This window comes from Macrotis lagotis, chromosome 1, assembly GCF_037893015.1.
Source record: "Macrotis lagotis isolate mMagLag1 chromosome 1, bilby.v1.9.chrom.fasta, whole genome shotgun sequence".
Classification (NCBI taxonomy): domain Eukaryota; kingdom Metazoa; phylum Chordata; class Mammalia; order Peramelemorphia; family Peramelidae; genus Macrotis; species Macrotis lagotis.
Window position 1 is genome coordinate 885,820,782 of NC_133658.1, and position 24,973 is coordinate 885,845,754.

Here is a 24,973-nt window from a genome sequence, read left to right on the forward strand (position 1 = left end):
ATATGTAAAGTATGCTTGGGAATGCATTCGTTCTGTTCCCGCTTTACTGTGGCTCTTTCATGAATTAAGCTGCCAGGTAGTCAGACTCTACCACAGAAAACGCAACTCCAATGTACTGACCCATATTGTTCAAATGCCAAATGTGCACTTGCCTAAAAGACTATTTTGTAGAGAACTCACAGAGAGGAGGCAGCTAGGTGGCAGAATGGATAGAACACCAGCCCTGGAGTCACGAGGATCTGAGTTCAAATGTGGTCTCAACAAATAATTGCCTAGCTATGTGACCTTGGGCAAGTCAAACCCATTGCCTTAAATAATTTTTTTTTAAAAAGAAAGAACTCATAGAGAGTGAATGCTTAGAAGATGGTCAGAAAAAAGTGATATAAAGACACTCTGAAGGTCTCAAGAACTTTGGAATTGATTTTGCAGCATTGGAGACACTGACAAATGACGTGTCCTCTTCAGTGCTTGGCCGGGAAGGGGGGGGGGGGGGCTGCGCTCTTTAAGCAAGACAGAATGGAAGAAGAGCAAAAGATTCATCTACCCTAGATGTTCATATGGACTGTTTGTGTCTGACTGGTGATGGAGTGTGTTGAGATCATACTGGTCTGACCAACCTCAGTCAGGCACCCTCTAACTTGATGGCATTTTGACCTTTGAGAACAAAGCACAAGCACCATTGTATAATGTCTTTTGTATTATAAAACTCTGTACATATTAGCTTCACCTAATTATGATACAAACTTGGAGGGGAGGGGGGAGTCAGGAGATTGTGCTAATGTACTCAGGAAACCAGTCTACTATTGCATTGAGTATAAGTAAAAAAGTTATTAAGGTCTCCCTGGTGACAGTGTTAATTAAATATGAGAGACTCAACTTCTGACTGAGGAGCTCAAGTGGTCCTTTGAATACAGTGGACATTGGAGTCATGGAACTAATAGCACCCCTTTCCTCAGATAAGACAATGCCCAGAAGGGCCTCCCTCATCCCAGCCTCACCTTTCTAGGCATTCTCTTTTTGGTTCCTATAGATAAAGGTCATTATGGTACTAATAATGGAATGGCTATAATACAGATCACTTCCATGTTATTTTTTTCTCAGTGCCTTCTCTGCAATAACAAGAGATTTCAGGAGCTTCTCTTTTCAGTCCTCTGTCCCTTTCTCCTTGTGCAGGACTAGTTGGCAGCTGTGAGTCTGCAGAATGGACAGCTTCCTGGCCCTGTTAGGTGAATTAAGACATGAGCTAAGGGAGCTGCCAGGTCCAGAGGAAAAAAAGGGAGATTCTTTTTGTCTAAAAGGAAAAAGGCAAGATGCATGCTTTGTGAACAGATTTGTGTTGTGCTGAAATTCATTGGGATAGGGGCAGCTAGGTGGCCCAGTGGATAAAGCACCGGCCCTGGAGTCAGGAGGACCTGGGTTCAAATGTGGTCTCAGACACTTAATAATTACCTAGCTGTGTGGCCTTGGGCAAGCCACTTAACCCCATTTGCTTTGCAAAAACCTAAAAAACAAAATTCATTGGGATAGAATACTGTTTGAAATACACTGGCCATTGGTTAGACTTTGAAATTTTTTTGGCTAAAAAGTGGAAATTCCAGATTTCAGATTATTCTATAAAGCAACAATCACCTAAACTACTAGATACTAATCCTCAAATGGAAAAGTAGGACAGACTAGATAAGAAACGAAAGAGAAACAAATGAACTCAGTATTCCATTGTTTTGGAAAATCTGAGGACAGAAATTGGTGAAAAAAAAATTAGAAAGAATTGCTTGTATAACTGGAAAACAGTTTGGCAGCTGTGGTCATTTTCAATGACTACATTTTGACAGTCATTTTTCAATCATGTCTGATTCTTCTCTGACCTCATTTGGAGTTTTCTTGGCAGATAATGAAATGGTTTGTCATTTCCTTCTCCAGCTTATTTTACAGATGAGGAAACTAAAGTAAACAGGTTTAAGGTGGCAGGCTCTGTTTAATAGCATGTGAGTAGATGTGAAAGAAATGATGGGAATCTGGAATTTACATATTACTGGACTTTTGAAATGAATTCACACACACACTCACTCTCACTCTCTTTGTCTCTCTCTCACTCTTTTAAGACTTCTATTTTGACCACTATTTTACATGCACTAGTGATGGTCCAGAAGACTCCAATAAGGTGTTAGGCAAAAATACTTAGTTATGGAAATAAAAGTGGATAAAAAAATGGCCTGCATGGTGACAAGCCAGAGCTCATGAGGGTCATTGAAGATCTTTAAAGAAAACAAAAACATCTACTTATTGAAAATCTTCCAAAACATGAGCACCTGGACACCTGTTTTGATTTTACTAGCTTCTCTTTAAATGGGAAAGTAATCTTCTTTTTAGACCTTCCTTAATTAAATGAATTAGGGAATTAGAGACTTGAAATGCTAGTAGGTAGTCTTTGGATCACCATTGTTTATCCCATATTTGAAAACCTTTACAAATAAGTGCCCTCAGACCCTTCAGAATAAAAATATAATATTTCTAGATGCATTAATGATTTCTCTAACTTCAGATTTTCTAAGTTGGAGCAGTAACTTTACTTAAGGATACATAAGGAGAGGTGGGAAACCAACACTTAAAAGTAAACTGAAAGGTCAGAGTTCTGGGGTGTGAGGTGGAGAAACTCTGGAGAGTCAGTAGCAGAGTGCCAGCAGAAAAGTGAATTTGACTGGCCTGGTCACCTTGTAGGTATGTTCCAGGAAGGAACTTGTCAGTTGAAGCAGTAGGTAAAGAAACATCTCATCGGTGAAAAGGGAGCTACTGGGGAGCTAAACAGAAGTCTTCAGAGTAAAGCTTGGTGTTAATCACTGCCAGATGTTCACTACTATATTCCTCGATTTTTATTGTGGATTGACTTGGACTTGAGATTGGGAGCAAAACTTTGTTTTTTCTTCTGCTTCATATCACTATTGAGATGCTTCACTACTGATATACAGAACAGTTGTTGAGGCTTTATTGAACTTTATTTTTGGCAAGGCATTGGGGGTTAAGTGACTTGCCCAAGGTCACATAGCTAGTTATTTATTAAGTGCCTGAGGCTGAATTTGAACTCAGGTCCTCCTTACTCCAGGGTCTGTGCTCTGTCCACTGCACCACTTAGCCGCCCCTTTATTGAGCTTTTGATCTTTTACAATAACACAAACAAGGTATACACTTTGTGGACTGTTCAAGAGGTCCTCCTTCTCCCTGTCTGCTGAATTATTTTTATTATGATAAAATGTATAATTTCTGACAGTGCCTAATGTCCATTTGAACAAAACCAAAACACAATATCTTATGTTATCCAGAGAATTTTAATTGTAGTATGTAGCTATAGGAAAAACTATTTTGAAAAAGTAGTTACTAACAATTAAAGATATCCCAAAGTAGAATGAGAAACCTTGCAAGGATCTGCATTATCATTAAAAAGAACTTCAAATTGAGGCTACCTGACTACTTGTCAGCTATTGCAAGATCAGCCATTTAGATCCCTCCCAGCTCTGAAAATTTATATTTCTATTCCTGATGATAGGAATATTTCCATGATAGTAGAAAAATGTGGTCATCACTGAGTCATCACTGAGAAATGAAGCAAGTAAGAAGTCAAGTCCAGCTCTATCCCTCCCACCAACCCTCCCCAACAACCCTTAAGAGATCCCTCCCTATCAGATGCACATCTGCCTCTGCCTTTGGTATCTCCTCTGAGAGGACCCCAACTCACCTGATTCTTTTTTAAGGTGTGTCTCTTAAGTGATGGGGCCTCTTAGATTCCAGTTAAAATTACATGGGCTGTTTTTTAATGGGACTGCCCTCTATCAAATATAAATGGGAGCCAGCAACAATGTAAGCCATTGCTACTTCATTGAAATATCTTGGGGTTTCTTTCAGGATCAATTCATTGTATCAGAATTGAAGCTTTGGGAGAGGGACCTTCCTTTCTTCTACTTTAAACCTCTTCTCCCCATTAGAAGGCCACATATACCTTGGCCTGACTTTTGATTACTCATTACTCATACTTAAGTGGGAAGCCTGTTGCCAACTGCAAGCTTCTGGGTTTTTCTACATAGTATTAATCCACTTCTGATGGAATCTATACCTAAGTCATAAGAAGAGCTAAATAATTGAAGTTCATTTTCTTAACAGAGAATGACATAGTTCATTTTTTAATTTACTTTTTTATGACTAAATTTTTTTTTTTGCAATTACATGTGACAATAATTGTCAACATTTTTTTAAAGCTTTTAAGTTCCATATTCTTTAACACCCTTCATTCCAACCCCTCTCCCCATGGCAGCAAACAGTCTGATATAAGTTGTACATATGCAGTCGTATGTAACATTTCCATAGGTCATATGGTGAAAGAAGAATTAGAATCATTTATTCAGTTTCAATACCAATCAAACTATAAAAAATTATTTTACAGCTAGAAAAATTAGTAGCAAAATTCATTTGGAAGAGCAAAAAGTCAAGAATACCAAGGGAATTAATGAAAAAACAAAGGATAGCCTAGATGTGCAAGATATAAAACTATATTATAAAGCAACAATCATCTAAACTAACCGGTACTGGCTAAGAGATAGAGAAGTGGATCAGTGAAAGAGATTAGGTACAAAAGAAACAGTAGTAAATAACTGATAATGTACTGCTTCATAAACCTAAAGATGCCAACTTCTGGAACAAGAACTCATTATTTAATAAGATTGCTGGGAAAACTGGAAAAATTAGGCACAGACCCACATCTCACACCCTATACCAAGTTATGGTTGGAATGGGAACAGGATTTAGACATAAAAAGTGATACCATAAACCAATTAGGAGAATAAGGAATAGACTTATTAGATCTATGGAATGACAAGTTTATGACAAAAGAAGAGACAGATCATGATAAATTACAAAGGGGAGAATTTTGACTTCATTAAATTAAAAGGGTTTTAGACATAGTTCATTCTTACAAACCATAACAGAATGCTTCAGGCAGTTTCTTGTTCCTTCTCATCCCCCAAAAATGGTCTAGTAAAATTGGCCCAGAGTCATTTCATTTCATTTAGCAGTACCACACCATACCCTCCTGTGCTTAGCCTTTTTTATGCACAAGGCCCTTGGAATGTAAACCCCCTAGATTTTTAAGGTCTCTGGAGAGTCTGATTACAAAACTGTAAAACCATTTACACTTGCATTAGAGAGAAGTGTGGAAGCTAATGCAGCTCATCGACCTTTACTTGGTCACGTGGGAAAGAATCAGAAAAGTTTAGAGTCATATCCTGTGGAGCCTGGAGGGATTGTTCCTTTGCTGCTAAGTAATGGAGCAGCTGCTGCCTCTCAGTCTTGTGATCGTTTCTTCCTTCCCACAAGCCAATGAAGTGCTAACCAATTTTTTTCAGATCTTCTAAGGAGCAGAACTAGTCATAAGTCACCTTCATAATATCCTCCATTCATGTTGGTGGTACTAACAGTTGGCACCTCTGTTTGACTGATTGCTATACACTTGCCTTCACTTAACTGAAAATAGTAATTTTGAAACTTTAATAGGGAAACTGTACTAAAATATACTCTAAATAGCCCCTAGAAGGTTTGGTGACCCAAGTGATTTGGGGAATTTGATGCTGTTCAAATGGGTATAAAAGCTATGAACTAGCTAGTTATTCCTCCTGCTGTCCTCTTTCTGGCATTTTATACCTTCCCTCTAGATTAGTGTTTTTTCTGTTTATCTGGTGGTAATCAGTTTGAACTGTGAAGCTCCCTCAGCATTTCTCTCAAATCAGTCTAGAAAGGTTACAGCCTCTTTGGTTTGGGAAGATATATATGCCTAAACTTGGGTAATTCCATGCCCCCCCCTTAAACATGAACAGTTTTTTGTGGACAGAGGACCTGCTTTCCTTCCTTATCGGTCATTCCAGGAGCTTGAGTAATAAAGTAATAAGATCTAGGACTAAGAAACTCATTGTTACTCATGTGTACACATGCACGCACACTTTGCAGGAGAAGTTAACCCCAAAGTCTTTTCTTTCTCCTGGCTGTCCTCAGTCTTGTGAAGTTAGGTTGTACTGACTTGATCTCTAGATGTGGGGAGAGGGGGATGATCCCAGCAGCTTACATCACAGTCAGAAGGACAGACTGACCCTGGGGCTGGCCTTGCACCTTGCCCCATTCTTGTGCTATTCACCTTGTGCTGCCTTAGGTGAGGGGTCTGCCAGCTACAAGATCTGATACCTTTTTGGTTCATTCTTGATTCTCACATTTGACTCTCAAAAGCACTCTCAAAAGCAGATGACGGCTGATCATTTGCAGTGTGTCTGGAAAAGCCTTCAATACCTGGAGCAGCTGATGATGAGCCTGGCAGCCATTACATGCCTCCAATACAAAACCTTTTTTCTCCTGACAATCCTTTCTTGAGCTCAAAGATGGATTTCCCTCTAGCTGCTGTCATTCAATTATCACCTCGGGGAATGCATAGATAGAACTGATGATCCCTTTCAAATGTCCTGCAGTATTCTGCTCTCTCCCATCCTTCATCTTTCTTCCTGCTCCTGTCATTAAATGTAACATTGCCAATGTATATTTTATAGGGTGACCCTGACGGATGTCACTTTGATGCTGAGCAGAGATAATAAGATTGCGCATGTAACGAAGAGCAGATAAATAGAAAAATGTTTATGAGATGGAGAAGCTTTATAGCTTTTTCTTTCCCCCTTCTCCTCCTCCTGTACTGGTGAAATTGTAGATTAGTTACAGGAACTACTGTGGTGGTGATAGAAGCTTACAAACAGTGAAATCCCACTTGCCCTGTTCCTGAACTCTTAGCAAAACGAATTCAAGAAATAATGAAATAATAGATCTCTGAAGAAGAAAAGTGATTTCAGCAAATGGGTTTCACTGCAAAAAAAAAGAAACAAAAAAATAATCCAAAGTTTGAGTGATCTTCTTTAAGGATTCTTTGTTTCCTGAGTGCTGATAGTAAAGGATGTCATTATCACTGCTTAGCTCTGGTATCCCAGGAAGTGTGGGCCAATATCTGACTAATGGTGGTTTTGGGGGAGAATTTCTTCTTAATAAGTTCAGATAGGGACAGGAGGTGCAGGGAGAGGGGAATAGCTTCCTTTTTTTCTGTTTTAGCAAAACCTTAAGCATACCTTCACATGATTTCATCTGTGCCTTTGTTATTTAAGGATGTTGTAATCTTGCAGATAGATCCTATGCGGGTACCCATTGAATAAGATGATATCTGAGGACCCTTCCAACTCTTTAGCTGTCTATTAATTTAATTATTAAACATAATTAAAGTGACTGCCTGATATGGGGCCATTTTCTTTTCTGAGTCCCACCCCTCTCCTCTGAAGGATTATACTCTGCCTAGAGAGAATAGCCACACTTACCTCTCTTGAGGAGGGGGCCAGAGGCATAACTCTGTCCCATCTAGAAATAAACTGTAGAGCCTTTTTTTTTTATCTTGGTAAAGGCCATCCTAAACAACCACTTTTTGTTTTAACCATCAGTGAAGTGAGAATTCTAGTTATTATAGGAAGGACCCTCGGCATTGATCTGCTTATGCTGATTGTGACCTATCCTATGATGGTGGAAACAATTGGGAACATGAAGTAGTCACATTTTCCCTTTAACTTGGATATGTATCTGTGTACATGCTCCCTGAGAGCTTTGCTTAAATGTGCTTCAGATATTATTGCACTCCAGGGGTAGAGTAAGGCCATCTGCCCTCAGGAGTGCGGCAGGCCTCAATCTCAGGTCATGCACATGAAAAATATTGACTGATTTTTATAATGATCAGGACCCTGACTTTTAAGGGTTGTGAATTAAATTTGATGAGAGAACATTTGGTTTCCTCCATGTTGTAAATTAGTTAGTCTCTATCTGTGGCTGCTGAGATTACCTGAATCAGGAATAACAGAGTTCAAATTCAGTCTTAGGTCTTCATTACTCTGGGCCCCTGGCCAATCTACCTCTTTTCTCTGACTCTGTAAAGTTGGGCCAGTGATAGTACCAACCTCCAAGGTTGTTGTGAGAACCAAATGAGAGAATATTTGTAAAATAATTTTTAAAAAATGGGGTATTTCTCACTTCAGACTTAGGCTTGAGAACATTATTCTGCGAGCAGGAAGCAAATAAAAAAAATGGGTTGACTCTCATCTGACATATTTGTACTTTAGAGAGTTTTATTTTCTTTAATTAAATTGAAGAAGTGGAGCTTTTAGCCACTGGACCAACTGACGCTTTGGAAGGTGACCTTTCACAAGATGTGAAATACTGGTGAATCATCATGTCCAGATTTTTAAAAAATAAGTAATTACAGGAGCCTCCAGATGCTTTCATCTTCAAAGTTACTTCAAGTAGACATTAAAGTAACAATGGGGAAAAAAAGAATGGTATTGTAGTGGACACTGACTTTCTTGATAGCAATATTCTTCACTTGGACCTTTATTCCAGGTCCAGCTGTTGTTCAGGGAGCTGAAGGAGCCCAGGCTTAGCAATCAGTGGCATGTTCATGCCACCAGCATAGAATCAAGCACGTCTTATCCCTCTTCAGTCTTTTTTTTTTTTTTTAGGTTTTTTTTTGGCAAAGCAAATGGGGTTAAGTGGCTTGCCCAAGGCCACACAGCTAGGTAATTATTAAGTGTCTGAGACCGGATTTGAACCCAGGTACTCCTGACTCCAAGGCCGGTGCTTTATCCACTATGCCACCTAGCCGCCCCGCCCCACCCCCTTCAGTCTTGAACTGCCAAGCTAACTCTGTGATCCTTGAGTAATTGGAGTCAGTTTCCCCATCTGTGAAATGTGGTTAATAGTACTTGTATTACCTACCTCACAAGGGGTTGAGAGGAGAATACTTTGCTAACCATAGAGTATCATTCTAATGTGAGCAAACCATCAGTCTTAGGTTCCTTTAGGGATTAGAGGATTACTAAGTGGACTGAAAGGAGGAGTCTAAAAGAATGGAGTTGTTATCCTTCCATGCAAACCCCATGCAACTGGAAGATAGTTTCCTGCTGGCCCAGATTAGCCTCCTGTCTGCCCGGTCTACAAAAAGACAGCTGTTCCTCCATGCTGGCAGTAATACTTAACAATATTATTCAAGCTTGTACAGCATCTTACTCAAGCTGCCCTCATTTTTTTTTTAGTCCATCTCTTCTCTGCAGAGTAAAGGAGAAAAAGGATTTGCACAAGATATTTTTGTGAATAGAGAATCTCAGGAGATCTGAAATGAAATCCTACCTCAGATAATTAATGACTTTTTTTGAGCAGATCACCACCTCTAAAAGTCTTGGTTTCCCAGTCTATAAAATGAGGTTTTATACTATGTACTATGGTCCCTTGTGGAGTAATTGAAAGAAGAATACTTTGCAAACCATAAGGTATCATCCAAAAATAAGTTATAGCTACTACTAGAATTAGTAGTAGCTATAACTTAGGTGGGGTTTGGGGTGGGTTTTTTTTTTTTTTAGATTTTTCAAGGCAATGGGGTTAAGTGGCTTGTCCAAGGCCACACGGCTAGGTAATAGTGTCTGAGGCCGGATTTGAACTCAGGGACTCCTGACTCCAAGGCAGTGCTCTATCCACTGTGCCACCTAGCGGCCCGAATTAGGTGGTTTTTGAAGAAAAAAACTAAATAATTCCCTTGTCTGATGAAACTTTGTGAATGTGATGAAAATGGGATGACATCTGCCTTACTCTAGGATCAGAGTAATAAATACTATTGGAAAGTAGCATTTCCCCATTTTGGTTTTCTCCTCCTTTGCTGCCTAATGGTCTGTATGTCTCCCTTTCCCTTCCCCTCTATCAAAGCCCAGCATCTCTGGCCTGAAGAGTATAATCAAGTCCTGTTGGGAATTTTGAGGACTTCTGATTCTAGGCCAGATCTGGTGCTAAGTCCTCTAGAACCAAAGGCATGGACAGGGGTAGCAAAGCCCACATTGTGGGACAATGACAGTCCACACAAAACCAATGACATGCTTGTTTGGCCTTGGAAGAACTCAAGAGTAAAAGACATTCTATTCTACCCAGGCTAGTAGTTTTACGAAATGAATAACCAGATAAGTTGGGGTTTCTTTGGAGGGAGAGCAAGAAAACTTTTTTTAAGTAAAAAAAATTGCAAAAGTGAAACAATATTGCAGTTTCTAATAATTTCAGCAGAAGCTGATAATGCCATATGGACATTACACTTATAATTTTTCTGCATGTGACATTTTATGAATTTTACTCTTTTTTTTTTGTTACTTTGTGCCCTCAATATAGAATGTTGAATTTTTAGGAATAAAAACTGGTTTTGTATCACCACCTGCCTCAGACTGGATGGCCTATAGACATCTTTTCATACAAGTCCCAACCCCTTACAACTCACTCCTTTCCAGCATCCTATTACTGTAAGAGGCATCGCCATTTTCAAAATATCTATGTGGTACAACTTGTTTCTCCCTTTTACAAGATGCCTTGTGTTGTCATCTTTCAGGTCAGAGCTGGTAAAGGCACTCCTCATGTCACAGCTGTCTGTTTTACACTAGCTAACCTTCTGACTAGCTTCTCTGCCTCAAGTCTCTAGCCACTCCAGTCCCTCTTCTACTCAACTTCCAAAATGATCTTCCTAAAATACAGACCTGAGCATGTCATCATATCACATCCCTTCACACAAGAAACATCAGTGGTTCTCTGTGGTCTCATTTGTACTTTGAAAGATCTTCACAACTGACCCCTTTCTGCCTGGGCCAGTTACCTAAGAGGCAGCCAGGTGGTGACACCAGCACCAAGTACACCTGAGTCTAGTCAGGAAGGTCATGAGTTCAAATCCAGCTTCAGACAATTTAACCACTGGCATTACCTTGGGCAAATGACAACCTCCATTTGCCTCAGTTTCTTCATTTATAAAATAAGGATGATAATAATAGGACCTGCCTCTAAAGTTTGTGATGAGAATCATTGAGATGATGTTTATAAAAACCCAGAGCATAACACATAGGACACACTAGAGATATGCTCATTCCTTCCCATCTCATATACTCTGTATATTCCTTCCCTCCATATACTCTGTAATCTAGCAGCACCAACCTTCTTAGCATTCCTCATGCTCCTGACTGGACAACTTCATTGGTTTTCTCCCATCTGCCTCCTAGCTTCCTTGGCTTCCTTCAAGGTGACCCAAATCTTTCCTACTTCTACAGGAGACTTCTCTTGGGCTCCCTCCACTACTGATCTCCTCCCATCCCACTATTCAGACCATTCATACAAACTATTTGTGCCCAGCCTGTGATAGAGCCACTGTACCTTGACACATAGGTCAAAATGTCATGTTACTCCTCTTCCAGCCCCCAGGACAAGACAATCCACTCTCAGACCTCCCCCTGCCCTACCCCACCTGCTCAATTGCCTTCCATTGCCATTGTATATCTCTTGTATGCAAAGTTGTAGGCATGCTGTCTCCCCATTGGAATTCGTACTTTTTGATGGCAAGGACCATGTTTTACTTTTCTTTGCATCTCAGAGTTTTGCACATAATAAACTCTTTGACTGGCTATCAAATTAGTAAGTACCCACAATTTCTTGAGAAAAAGTGCTTCTGTAATACAGGAATAATTTATCTTTTTTTATGTAAAAAAAGCAAAATTGCTCCCAAATGCTCCAATACCAGTGACTTGGGAACATAAAGTAAGTCATATTGTTCATTAATCAGTGCTGCTGTACAGTCTGTTCTGTCCCATTACTTAATTAGAAAGTGCAAAATTGCCAAAATTGACAATAGTCTATAGATTGAGGATCACAAGAATGAAATGGCTGAAGTTAAAAACCTCTAATAAAGTAGGAACAGGAAAAGACTGACCTGATAATCAAACTCTTGTTCAGAGGAGTATGCACAGTGGGACTGGCTGGTTCCCTTGTTTCCCTATCTGATTCTGATCAAGAAAAATGGTCAGATTCAGCTTTAGCCCATCGACATTTTTCTAATGGTAGTATAGAATTTATCAATTTGTGTCCTCTCAGTTGTCAGAATATAATGAAGATTTGTAAAGTGCCTTCAAAAAGGAATACAAAGGTAGTAATATATTCAAAGAATGTAGTCAGAATAATCAGGATTTTATCCCTTAGATAAATTTGCTCTGTATGTTTTTAAATGACATGGGTTTACTAGTTTTTCCTAACATGTAGGATATCCTAATTTCTGCTTTCTGTTTAATCTTTAGGGATTTTGTGAGAGTAAAAAATTTTAGTAGCAATTCCTGTAAGTACTTAACTCCTTAAATAAAAGTACTGTTCTTTACAATTTTGGGTGTTACTCTCTATTCTTTCTGATGAGGGTGAGAGTTGATTCCCATAGGATTGGGGCCCTTGTTTCATGAATAGCAGCTGCCCTCCTTTGCAGAGTCTCCTGCCTAATGAGTGTTAGTAGTTAGGTCATTGGGAATTTTGGAACATTGTTCCACTGATTCCCTTGTCCTCTAGGGTGCCATGGTTTGTTTAGATGTAGTGAAAGTAGAATGTTATCAGGGAGACCTCCTTTAGAAGTTGTGATGCCTGTCCTGGATGAGTTGACATGAAAGCACCTGATTGTAGAACCCTTCCCTTCCCTTGTGCTAGCTTCCATTCATTTTTAAATTGGTCAGACAATAAAGAAATCAGAGTAGAATTCGGTCAGTTAGGTAAATTCTGGAAATATCCTGCTATAGAAAGTGTTAAAAGATTATTCCTGAAATTCTTTTGTGAGTCTTTTGTTTGTTTGTTTGTTTGTTTGCAAGGCAGTGGGGCTAAGTGACTTGCCCAAGGCCACACAGCTAGGTAATTATTAAGTGTCTGAGGTTGTATTTGAACTCAGGTCATCCTGACTCCAGAGCTGGTACTCTATCCACTGCGCCACCCAGCTGCCCCTGTTCCTAAAATTCTTTATCAGGCCACTTTTCAGTGCATCTTATTCCACTGTCAATCCAAGGGAGATGGAAGAGGTGGAGCTTAGTTGACTTAATTTTTTTCGACATTGAGTAGAGCAAGCTTACTGCATTTCCTGTGAAACACTGCCCAGTAGAAATTAAAGAGAATGTTATTGCTTCCCCCTGTTTTATCATAACAAATAATCTAAAAGAAATTGATAAACATATAGATGGTCATCCCAGAAACAACTAGTCCTCTCTGCTAGTACGGTCAGAGGCTCTCACATTCAGACACATATGGGCACCTGGGGCTACACTTTGCATTGTTCATTTGAAAAACCAACCAAGCAGAGCCGTACTGAGTCTGGGGTGTGTGTGTGTGTGTGTGTGTGTGTGTGTGTGTGTGTGTGTGAAAAGAATTAAGTGGTTAATACAGCTTGCCCTAGCCCCAGAATTTTATGGTGTGTTAGCTTCTTGATAAAGTTGTAGTATAACACAGAAGAGCAAAGAAATGAAAATGGGGCCACAGAAGAGCTGGTGTCTTATGCCAAGGAAACATTTCCCCTCTTCCTATTCACACCCTACCCCCAGCCAATTTTTACAAATGACCTGGGACAGTTAGCAATGATGCTTCTTACAGAAGATAACTGAAAATTGAGTGTTATTCCACTGTTTGAAGCCTTTTGTTAACTGACTTACTACAACTTCTCTCCTCTCCCAGGAGAGAGCCAAGCTAACACGTATTTTTACACACACACACACACACACATATTCACTTTCTTAAATCTTCTCTTTCATGTGTGATATTTTTGAGTTTGATGTTATTTTTACCTAGCCACCTCCAGCTATCTTTCTGCTTCCCTCTATTTTTTAGGAAAATCAGGAAAATGCAGTTTTGTTTATTTCTGAGGCTGTAATTGCTTGGTGGGTAGAATTTATTGGGAGAAAGGGAGATCTAGATTTGACAGAACTGATAGCTAAAACTATGAGCCGAATAACTAAATTACTGCTCACTTTTAGTGGAAGAACCAAAGGGAAAAAATGGCCCAGATTTGGGGGAGGGAGGGAGGGAGGGAGGGAGAGAGAGAGAGAGAGAGAGAGAGAGAGAGAGAGAGAGAGAGAGAGAGAGAGTGAGTGAGTTAGTGAGTTTAAACTTGCTAAAGATAGACTAATTGGTAAGGAGTACTTTTCTTGGCAAGAACTGCTGCCCAGAACACTGAGGATTCAAAATGACCTTCCCCCAGTCTCTCTCCCCCTTACTGGGCACTAAAACCAGTTTGGTTCTTCATTCTGTTAGCAATTATAGCCCAGAGATGTAAGATGTGTTGACTAGAAGACCTTGTTGTGGGATGAGGTGAGATCACCAGGAACAAAATGATCATTATGGGCCATTCATGTCGACAGCATTTATGCTTCTGTGTTTGCTTGCAAGAAAAAAGCATGAGCTAATTTGCAAGGCTGCCTTTGTAAAGCGAGCTTTTGATCAATGATTGCCTGTGTTAATGTTTCAGTAGGCTATTGATTTCTGCAGCAGCTTTTGTTCCCTGAATTTATGTGCAACGGGTCTCTGCAGCATACACTATGCATGTTTGATGAAAGTTGAATTGACTTTACTCCCGGAGAGGCCAGGAGCTCTTTCGCTCCCTATTTGTAGAAGCAAAGCTTTACCGACATGTTCTTTTGTTTGTGTTCAAGACCCTGCCACCCATGTAGTCACCAATATGCTGTTTCTAATCCCCCAGATTCACTCCATTCCAATGTTTAATCTCTTAGGTAGACATTACAGCATTTAAAAATCAGACAGCTAATAAAACCTGGCCTGGAATTTGTATTTATATTGTTAATACTTTCTCATCAGCTTTCATCCTAAACTTGACCTCGAGGGGTCCCTCCAAAGTCTGTGTTTATCAGTTTAAGATCAGTGGTATTCAGATTGTGAAATCTGCCAAGAATGCTTTGTGAGCTATTTTTAAAACTACCCTGTGATCCTGATGATGTTGGTCTTTTTTTTTTTAACTGTTATGCTCGTTTCATTCCTTCTCGGAGTCTTTTGAATCAGCAGGGACTCAGTTGGGGGTTTAGGATTCAGGGCTTCTTCATCCTTTAGCTTTTCCAGTAACTTACATTATGGTCTTGGATGAATTACTTAACCTCTTGAACATCATTCTCTGTCTTTTGTAATCTATAGATAAAGCTTGTTTTATAATACACAGAATTTGCTAAATCTTTCTCACTTTGCTTTGCTGTGATCTAAAGTAACTTGGTGCTGTTTCGTTCTAGTGCTCAAATGAGCTTCACAGGCCTCATGACCTCCAGAGATGCTGGGCAGCATGCCAGTGGCAGGCTGCCCTGTGGCATCATTGGCCCACCATGGGCCTGAATCTCCTCAAAACAGGAACATGAAACCATGTCCTCTGTTCAGTATCTGCCACATAGTAGGTGCTGTGTGTAAGTGCCCCATCTTGATCTCTCTGTCTCCCCATCTCTCTCTTTCCTGATTTTCATCTCTTCCATCCCAGCCCTGTACTGTAATTCAAATCTTCCCCAAAGACAGCAGTTCCAGTTAGGGGAGGACAAGGGAGATCTGACCCTTTTATTCCCCCTCATTGACCAGAACTTAAGAATATAGGATGAGGAGTCCAAGTTCTACTTCCCTGGCGCAGACAAGTGAACCGTCGCTGTTGTACTGTGTGGCTTTTTTTAGCCTGTTTACTCTTTCAGCTGTAGTGAGGGACACCGTGTCCTTTGGAAGCTTTGATTTGAGAGGGTGACTGTGCTCTGAAATGATTTGATGCACCCAGGTTCTGACAGAAAAAAAGTGGCCTTGGCTCTGATTTCTCTTCACCATGTCTACAATTTTCAGTCTCTTAACTTGTTCCCACTTTCTGACAAAAGAACTGGTGCTCAATCAGTTTCCAAAGAAAGGGGTAGGAAGGAGTTGCAGAGGTTCTGCAACCCCGGTCTCAGGAGATCCCGTGCTGGGCCGTCCATTCACTGTGGCAGCCCTTGCCACCTGCTTGGAAAGGCATACCCACACATACAGGCATCTATGGATAGCCTTACATCCTTGCAGTTCCTTCTCATCTGTCTGAAACACACTTTCACTGTGGACCACAAAATAAATGAATCACATGGAACCAGGTAGCATTCTCAGCCTACCCCATCCACTGAGAGGTCAAGTGAGATCTCCTTGAGCAGAGCCATTAGAGGGCAAAGGCCCAGACTCCCAAGAGGGAACTGAAGGCCAAGGAGGTGACATATCTTGCCCTTGAAGACAAAGATCTCAACACTGGCTCTCTGACTTTTTCTCTTACATACTCTGCCTCAACCTGGATTTAGTTTTCTGTGGATATGTTTCTTGGACACGTTGCTCACACAGCCTAGAATTGTTACTCTTACTGTCACTGTTACTGTTCTCTCTTTCTTGCCTTGTCATTTGACTTATGTATCTGAAAATCATGCCCTCGATGTTTCCTATTCATACCATCCATGTTCAAGATGCTCCTTGCTTCTGATGACAATTATCCCTCATCGTGGCCAGGAACTTTGTGAGAAATACTCATTCCAGCCTTCTGTGGAGGCTGTTTGGTGTCCTGGAAAAATTGAAACATTTGAATGAAAGGAATGGAATGATGGCAGTGACAATAGCATTTTTCCTAACATTTGAAATGGAAAAAGATTTGGTTTGTGGGCTTGTGTAAAATTATATATGTCCCAAAACATATACATATATGCACACATACCCTGATCTGTGTGTATGTGTGTACGTGCGCGTGCACAATCCCATCAATACTCTCTTGTTTATTCTTTTAGTACTTCCACTGCAGTTTCATTGGGGCAGTTATTCTCTTCCTTCCACCATAGATCTCATTTCCCCTCTGCCCCAATAGTAAATCAAATTTGAAAATTGTTGTGGTCAAAGAATTCATCGCCTTTTGGCTTAGCTGGGCCTGTTCGTGGATGCCAGGCCTAATGTCTGTCTGCTGACATGTATTTGGTTACTTGCTTCCTATACTTCAGAGTTTTTATTCCACTGACAGAGCTTTTGAGAATGAGGCATCAGACTAGGACTCTCACAAAAGATTAGATGATAAAGGAGGAAAGAAGCAGAGTAGCGGAAGCACTCTACAAGTGAGGAGAGTGTAAAGAGGTCCTAGAATGCTAGACCTGGAATCAAATCCTGTCTCAGACAGTTAACAAGCTGTGGGCTCCAGAGCAAATCTCTGCCTCAGTTTCCTCATCTGTTAAAATGAAGACAGCACAAATTTTTATAGGAAAATAAGTCATTCCCCAATTGATAAATGGTTAAAAGATATGGAAAGGCAATTTTCAGATGAAAAATCAAAACTATCTTGTCATATGAAAAATTGCTCTAAATCATTATTGATTAAGGAAATGCAAATTAAAACAACTATGAGGTACCACCTCACACCTATCAGATTGGCCAATATATGAGTAAAAAGGAAAATAATCTATGATGGAGTGGGAGTGAGAAAACTGGGACACCAGTGCATTGTTGGCGGAGTTGTGAACTGATCTAACTTGTCTATATATGTGTGTGTTTGGATTTATGCCCAAAGGGCAATAAAACTGGGCATCCCCTTTGATCCAACAATACCATTTCTAGGTCTGTATCCTGAAAAGGTAACAAAAAAGGGTAAAAATCCCACATTTACAAAAATATTCATAGAGTTCTTTTTGTAGTGGCAAAGAACTGGAAATTGAGGGGGATGCCTATCAGTTGGTAATGAATGAACAAGTTGTAATATATACTATTGTTCAGTAAGAAATCATGAGTGAAGGAACTTCAGAAAAGCCTGGAAAGACATGAATTGATGCTGAGTGAAGGAAGCAGAACCAGAAGAATATATAACAAGTCCATCATCGTTACGGACTATCTTCAATTTTTAAAAGTTGTTTTATGTATTGTGTCATTTTTTTTCTCTTCCATTTAGATTTGATTCTTCATTCACAACATGATCCATATGGATCTATTCTTAATATGGTTATAAGTGTAGAACCTATATTAGATTCCTTTCTGCCAGAAAGATGGGTTAGAGGAAAGGGAGGGAGGAGAAAAATGGAAAACTCAAAACCGTGCAAAAAATAATGATTGGTTAAAAAATTCTGTTCCATGTAGTTGGAAAAACAAATAAAATATTTAAATAGCACCTATCACAGAGGTTTGAATGAAATAATATTATATAAATCACTTAGAAAACTTTATTAATTTAATGGAAATGGTGGAAGGCATTAGGGAAGACGGCAAATAAATAACAGCGAAGCAGACATGGAATAGGTGATAACAGAAGAGATTAACCCAAGAGTTGAGGAGCTAGAAGGGCAAGAGTAAAAAAGTAGAATTATATTGTGGATTCTGCCTTCAACTTTCTGTTTGGCTATGTTCCTGAGGGCTTTAACTGCCAAACATTCAGGTCAAATAAATCCTTGTAGATTATTTTGTTAGGGACATGTAAGGTACTAAGAGCAACTTTTTTTTTAATTAAAAATTTTTAACAAGCATTTCTTTGAAATCAAGCAAAACAAATTTACACATTGACCATGTTTCAAAATGCATCATTCTTCATATTAGCATATCACCTTTCTGTCAAAAGACAGAAAGTAGCCGTCACCATAAGTTTCTCTGGAATCATTGCCTTGATCAGTTTAAAATAGTTTAAAATTATTTGTTTGCACAGTATTATTAAATAGTAAAAGTTGTTCTCCTGGGTCTTATCACTTTACTCTCCATCAGTTTGTAAAAGCCTTACCAGATTTCTCTTCAACTGTCTGTTTTGTCATTTCTAACAGCACAATAACTTTCTGCTTTATTCATATACCACAATTTGATCAGCTATTCCTCAATTGGTGACCCCCTGAAATTCAAGTTATTTCCTACAACCAAATGCTGGGGTGGTAAATTTAGGACATTTTCCTGTTTGAGTTTTTTAGCCTCATAGCAGTATTACAAGGTAAAAAGATCAGCTCAGTTTATTAACTTCCTGGGCATAATTCCAAATTGCTTTTCCAATCAGCTGGACCAAATTCACAACTTTACCTACTGTATGTCATTGGGAGGACTTCTCTTTTCTTGCTGTGACATTACCTTTATTGGAACTTTTCTTGTTGGCCATACTGGAATGAATTCGCAGCTTGTAATGTTTTTCCTGTCCTTTTTTTGGCTCATTTGTTAAGTATAGAATCAAATATCCAGAAGGGAAGGAGATAATGAGTCTTTACTGGGTAATGACTTGTGGTGAAAGACTAGATGGGGTATTGTACGATTTTTAATAGTTTTATCTTTCTTCTCAATATGTTAAAATTGCAAGACATTTTCATCATATCATCTTAAACTGGAACTCAGAAGCTGTCTAAATGTAAATATTTTCATATTTTAAACCAGAGTATGAGCCAGTTTTTTGATCTACCTGACTCCACATTCACATTGAAATGCTAAAATTTACTAAAAAAAAAAACCACCTTATTTTGGGGGTATAATATTTCTTTAACTTAAAACAAAAAATAATTCATCAGAATTCTTGATGTGAAGCTTCATAAAATTAATTTATTTAATGTAGGATTATGTTTAGTAAGATCTTAGAGATACTTTGCTTTTCTATCAAAGTCGTGACATATCTCCTCATACTGTTTATTCTTTTCTGTACCTTTGCTCTTGATGGCCCCCTCACTTAGAATGCTTTCTGATCATGTTTATAGCCACTTTTTAAAGGAAATGCTGCGTACTTTAATTCTGTGGGTATGGTATGTATATAGAGTTCTATATCTTTCTAAGTGTACACATATACACACCTATATTTCATATATATTTCAAGATAGCTGTCTCTTATAGAGCTGAGTTTGGAGCTAGGAACATGTCAGACCTCTGACATATGCTGACTGTGAGACCATCAATTACTTAGTCAGGTTACTCCAGCTACCTCTTTAAGACTCTAAATTGCGAAGAAAGTACTGACCTATATTGGTAGATGAGTGACTACTAAGGGGTAACTTCTACCACTAGTGAAATCCCAAGTCCATTCACTATTTCTCTTTTAAAACAGTCCACATTAAGTTAGTTGAGAGAGGTTACACACCTATTAACTGGTTATTCATAGAATGTGCAAAAAGACTTCTTCCTTATGATGGTAACTACATTTATTCCCAGTCTCCCTCTCCTCTCCCCCGCCCCGCCCCCCCCAAAAGGACTGATTTGTCTCCCTTCTTTATATAACTTAAAAGGGATGGCAGTCTCTGACCTGGAGAAGGCCCAAACCTCCAAAAAAAAGATTTAAAAACTTTTTTTTTAAAAAAGAAGATGTCTCTCAGAGTTAGCATCTTCACAGTTCCCTGAGTTTCTAATTTGTCTTTTAGATAGCCAGGCCCAGTGGGCATTTATATTGACTTTCTGATTTAAATGAAAACTTTAGGTGAGTCAGATTGCCTTCTACTGTTCTTCACCAAATCCAGTTATTTGCCTTTTCCTGATATGTCCACTTCACTTACTTCACTAATGACAGAATTTGTTCTCCTAAAGTAATTTCCCCCCCAAACCCTCTGTCCTGGTGATTTGTTTCTATACATTGTTTATTTGAAAGATTAAATCAAGTTAACCATTCCTTCCAGGAACTTCTAATACTTGTATTTCCTTGTTTTTTTCCCTTGTATTTCTGCCTCGTTTGAAGCTAACATCTAAAAGGCATGGTCTGTCAACAGAACACAAGACTGTTGTCACAAATTTTGGTTTTACTAGGAATGTATAGAAAGAACACAATTTGGTGTTACTTTTATTAATTTTCTTTTTTTTTTCAGTCAGCAAAATTGGGACTTCCTGTCCCAATCCTCTGCCTCTTCTCCCACCCTAGTTGAGAGCAAAAGAAGGTAACCTGTTGCAAACATGTATAGTCAGGTGAAACAGATTTCAACATTGCCACATCCCCTCATCCTGAACTCTTGAATCCTTCACCTCTCATCAGGAAGTGGGTAGGATATTTCATCATTCTCTGGAATTAATCTAGCCAAATGTAACCCATACACATGTCTGTCTGAGTGTATGTTTTACAAACCATTTTAATTTTTTTAACATTTTAAAAAAAATTTTGAGTTCAAAATTCTCTGCCTCACCTCCCTACTCATAAAGTAAAAGTAAAAATATTTCCATATTAGTTATAGTGTAAAACTTAAAAAAATAGTATGCTTCAATCTGCACTCAGTTCATCAGTTCTTACTCAGGAACTAAATAGCATTTTTCATCTTGGGATCTTTGGAATTGTCTTTGATCATTGTCTTAATCAGAGAAGCTAAATCTTTCCTAGTTGATTATCATTATAATTTTGCTGTTACTATGTACAGTGTTCTTTTGGTTCTGTTTACTTCACTTTGCATCAGTTCATATAAATCTTATGAAGTTTTTCTGAAACCATCCTGCTTGTCTTTTTTTTTTTTAGTTTTTTTTTTTTTTTTTTAGTTTTTACAAGGCAATGGGGTTAAGTGGCTTGCCCAAGGCCACACAGCTAGGTCATTATTATGTGTCTGAGGCTGGATTTCAACTCAGGTACTCCTGACTCCAGGGCTGGTGCTCTATCCACTGCGTCACCTAGCTGCCCCCTGCTTGTCCTTTCTTATAGCACAATAGTACTCCAAAATATTCATATAACACAATTTATTCAGCCAGTCCTTAACTGTTGGGCATCCCTCTGTTTCCTGTTCTTTGCCACCACAAAAATTTTGTCCAAATAGTATTGCAGAAATAAGTCTTTCCCCTTTTCTTTGATCTCTTTGAGATACTGACCTAATCATACTATTGTTTGCTCCAATGATAGACAATTTGATAACCCTTTGGGTATAGTTTCAAATTGTTTTCCAGAATGGATGGACAAAATGCAGTCAAGTAATCTTTTCTCATTCTTTCTTCTCCTTGACTTCTCAGCAACTTTGGACATTGTTAATCACTCTTGCCCAGTTCTTCCACTTAGAAGACTCCTTATTCTTGATCATTATACACCCCAACAGCAATATGGGAGTGATGATCAACCTTAATGGACTTGCTCATCCCATCAGTGCAATAATCAGGGGCAATTTTAGGGAATATCATTTGTATCCAGAGAAAGAACTGTGGAGTTTAAACAAAGACCAAAGACTATTACCTTCAATTAAAAAAAAAAGTTACATGTACTACAAAAAAAAAGAACACTCCTTCTCGATATCCTTTGCTGGCTCATCAGATCATGCCCTCTAACCATCAATGTCCTGTGGGGCTCAGTCCCAGGACCTGCTTCTAGACTACTTTATTTGGTGATTTCATCAGTTTGTGAATGGAAAAAATTCATCATCTCCATGCAGATGAATTTTAAATGTAGTTTCCTGCCCTCACCTCTCTTTCCTCTTCATCTCCCATTGCCTTTCATACTTCTCAGATGGGCTGGCTAGTAGACAACTTAAATTCAGCATGTCCTACTTACTGAACTCATAATCATTCTTGTTAAACCACCCCCCCCATCACTGTAGAAGGCAAACACCATCCTCCTAGTCCCTTAGATTCCCAGCCTCAGGGTCATTTTCAATTTGTCATTCTACCTCAACATCTATGGTCCGTGTCAGTCAATTTCATTTTTGCAACATCTCTCAGATTTTCCCCCTTTTCTCCTCTGAACTGCCATTTTGTTGCAGACCCTCCTCACCTCACACCTGGCTTGTTGCAGTAGCTGCTGGAACATGTCTGCCTCTGCCTCTTCCCACACACCTCCATTCTCCATTTAGCCACTTTAGTGAATTTCCTGAAGCACCACTCTGACCTCCTCTCACTCCTCTTCTCAGTATATTTCAGGAGCTCCCTATCAGGTCTAGAGTCAATCCATAATCCTGTTTGACATTCAAAACCCTTTATAACTTAACCCTGTTGTTCCTTTCCAGGCTTTTCTTATTCCCAGTCACATACTCTTCACTTCAGTAACACTGTCCTTTTGAGGAGACACTCAGCCCAGGTCATTTTCTTTGGTTTTTCCCATTCCTGGAATGCTCTCCCTTCTCATCTCTGTCTCCTGATTTCCTTCAAGTCTAACTAGCATCCCATCTTCTTCAAGAAATCTTGTGCCTTTGTTGGTGGAGCTGTGAACTCATCCAACCTTTCTGGAGAGAAACTTGGAACTACTCGCAAAGGGCAACAAAAATGAGCATACCCTTTGATCCAGCAATACCACTACTAGGTCTGTACCCTGAAGAAATGATGAAAAAGGGTAAAAATATCACTTGTACAAAAATATTGATACCAGCCCTGTTTGTGGTGGCAAAGAATTGGAAATCAAGTGAATGTCCTTCAGTTGGGGAATAAGCTTAGCAAACTGTGATGTATGTCATGGAACACTATTGTTCTATTAGAAACCAGGAGGGACGGGATTTCAGGGAAGCCTGGAGGGATTTGCATGAACTGATGCTGAGTGAGATGAGCAGAACCAGAAAAATATTGTACACCCTAACAACATGGGGGTGATGGTCGACCTTGTTGGACTTCCTCATTCCATCAGTGCAACAATCAGGGACAATTTTGGGCTGTCTGCAAAGGAGAATACCATCTGTATCCAGAGAAAGAGCTGTGGAGTTTGAACAAAGACCTAGGACTATTCCCTTTAACTTAGAAAAAAACAACAGCTATCTTATTGTCTGATCTTGCTATCTCTTTTACTTTCTGTCTCTTCCTTAAGGATATGATTTCTCTCTCATCATACTCAATTTGGATCAATGTATAACATGGAAACAATGCAAAGACTGACAGATTGCTTTCCGTGGGTGGGTGGGGGAGTAAGATTGGGGGAAGAATTGTAAAGCTCAAATAAAATCTTTAATAAAGAATAGAAAAAAAAAAGAAATCTTGTACCTTCCTTCTTTCCCTCCCTTATTTCCTGATTTTTTCATTATAGGGCTTATTTATATATTTGTTTGCTTGTTTTCTTCCCTATTAACTTGTGAACTCCTTAATGTTTATTATCAACTGATTTCAACTCCCAAATTTATATATATATATATGAGAGAGAGAGAGAGATAGCTTTCCCTCCTTTTGAGAGTAAACTTCAAATGTCAAGTAGTCTCCCTCTTTACTTCGCAACCTCATACTTGGCTTATAAGTATTATGGAAACCCCTGGATTTCCTGATTCACACTACTGCCTTAGACTCAGTGGCCTCAGGGGACAAGCTGGTAGCCAGAACTTGAGGTTCGTTTGTTAGTTGTTAATGCAAACAGGACTAGAAGCTAGGAAGCAAGCCAGAATCTGACCCTTTTGTATATGCATCCAATATATTTTATGTACCTTTTCTGTGTAAGGGGCTTTGTTCAGGGACCAGGAAGTTCCATCAAGCAAACTAGGTATAGTGCATCTGTGCCCTCTCTACTATGATGAGTTTATCCCTGCTACAAGGAAAGCAGTTGGCATGGTGCGATGAACCATTTATTGAACTATATTTTCCACTTCCAGCAGAAAGAGGAAACTGTTCAAAGAAGTGTTCCTCTACCACTGTCCCAACTGACACCTGACTCTTTTTGTTTTGCAGGGAGAGTTAATCACCTTTTATTACTATTGGAAGAAAACCCCAGAAGCTGCTAGTTCCCGGGCCCACCGGAGACACCGTAGGCAGGCTGTATTTCGGAGGATTAAAACTCGAACGGCTTCTACTCCAGTCAACACTCCCTCCAGACCCCCCTCCAGTGAATTCTGTAAGCAAGGCTAATATCCCTGACTAATATTGGGGGGGGGGGGCAGTGCACACAATTGTGTATAGCTTTAGAGCTGGGCATAGAAATCCCCATCGCTATTTAGGGCCCCTCTTAGATATCTCTGTGACTTGGGAGGATATATGTATTTGGGTTGTTTCTGAATTGGTTCACTGTTCCTCTGAGCTCAGGGATGATATCTCCTAGGTCACACATGGACCCTTGTAGCCCCACTATTCTCTTGAGTCCAAGAGAATTGGACTGTCCTGGTAGCACTCCCAGGGACTGCTCCACATGCTTAATCTTAACCTTCTCACCACTTAAGGGGACACTTTTTCTTTGGATAGTACTAGAAGATGATTTGACTATTTTGTTCTGACTTCACAAAGCAGTATCTGA

General features: G+C 39.4%; 1 protein-coding gene across 11 annotated transcripts in view; it reads left to right on the forward strand.

Moving 5' to 3' along the window:
• The window catches only part of RERE (arginine-glutamic acid dipeptide repeats), a 570,111-nt gene that overhangs the window by 528,845 nt on the left and 16,293 nt on the right, over positions 1 to 24,973 (forward strand). For all 11 annotated transcript variants that reach the window (XM_074218548.1, XM_074218539.1, XM_074218549.1 and 8 more), the window contains one exon: positions 24,415 to 24,577. In XM_074218548.1, the coding sequence (XP_074074649.1) occupies positions 24,415 to 24,577 (163 nt within the window). The remainder of the gene's footprint in view (positions 1 to 24,414; positions 24,578 to 24,973) is intronic.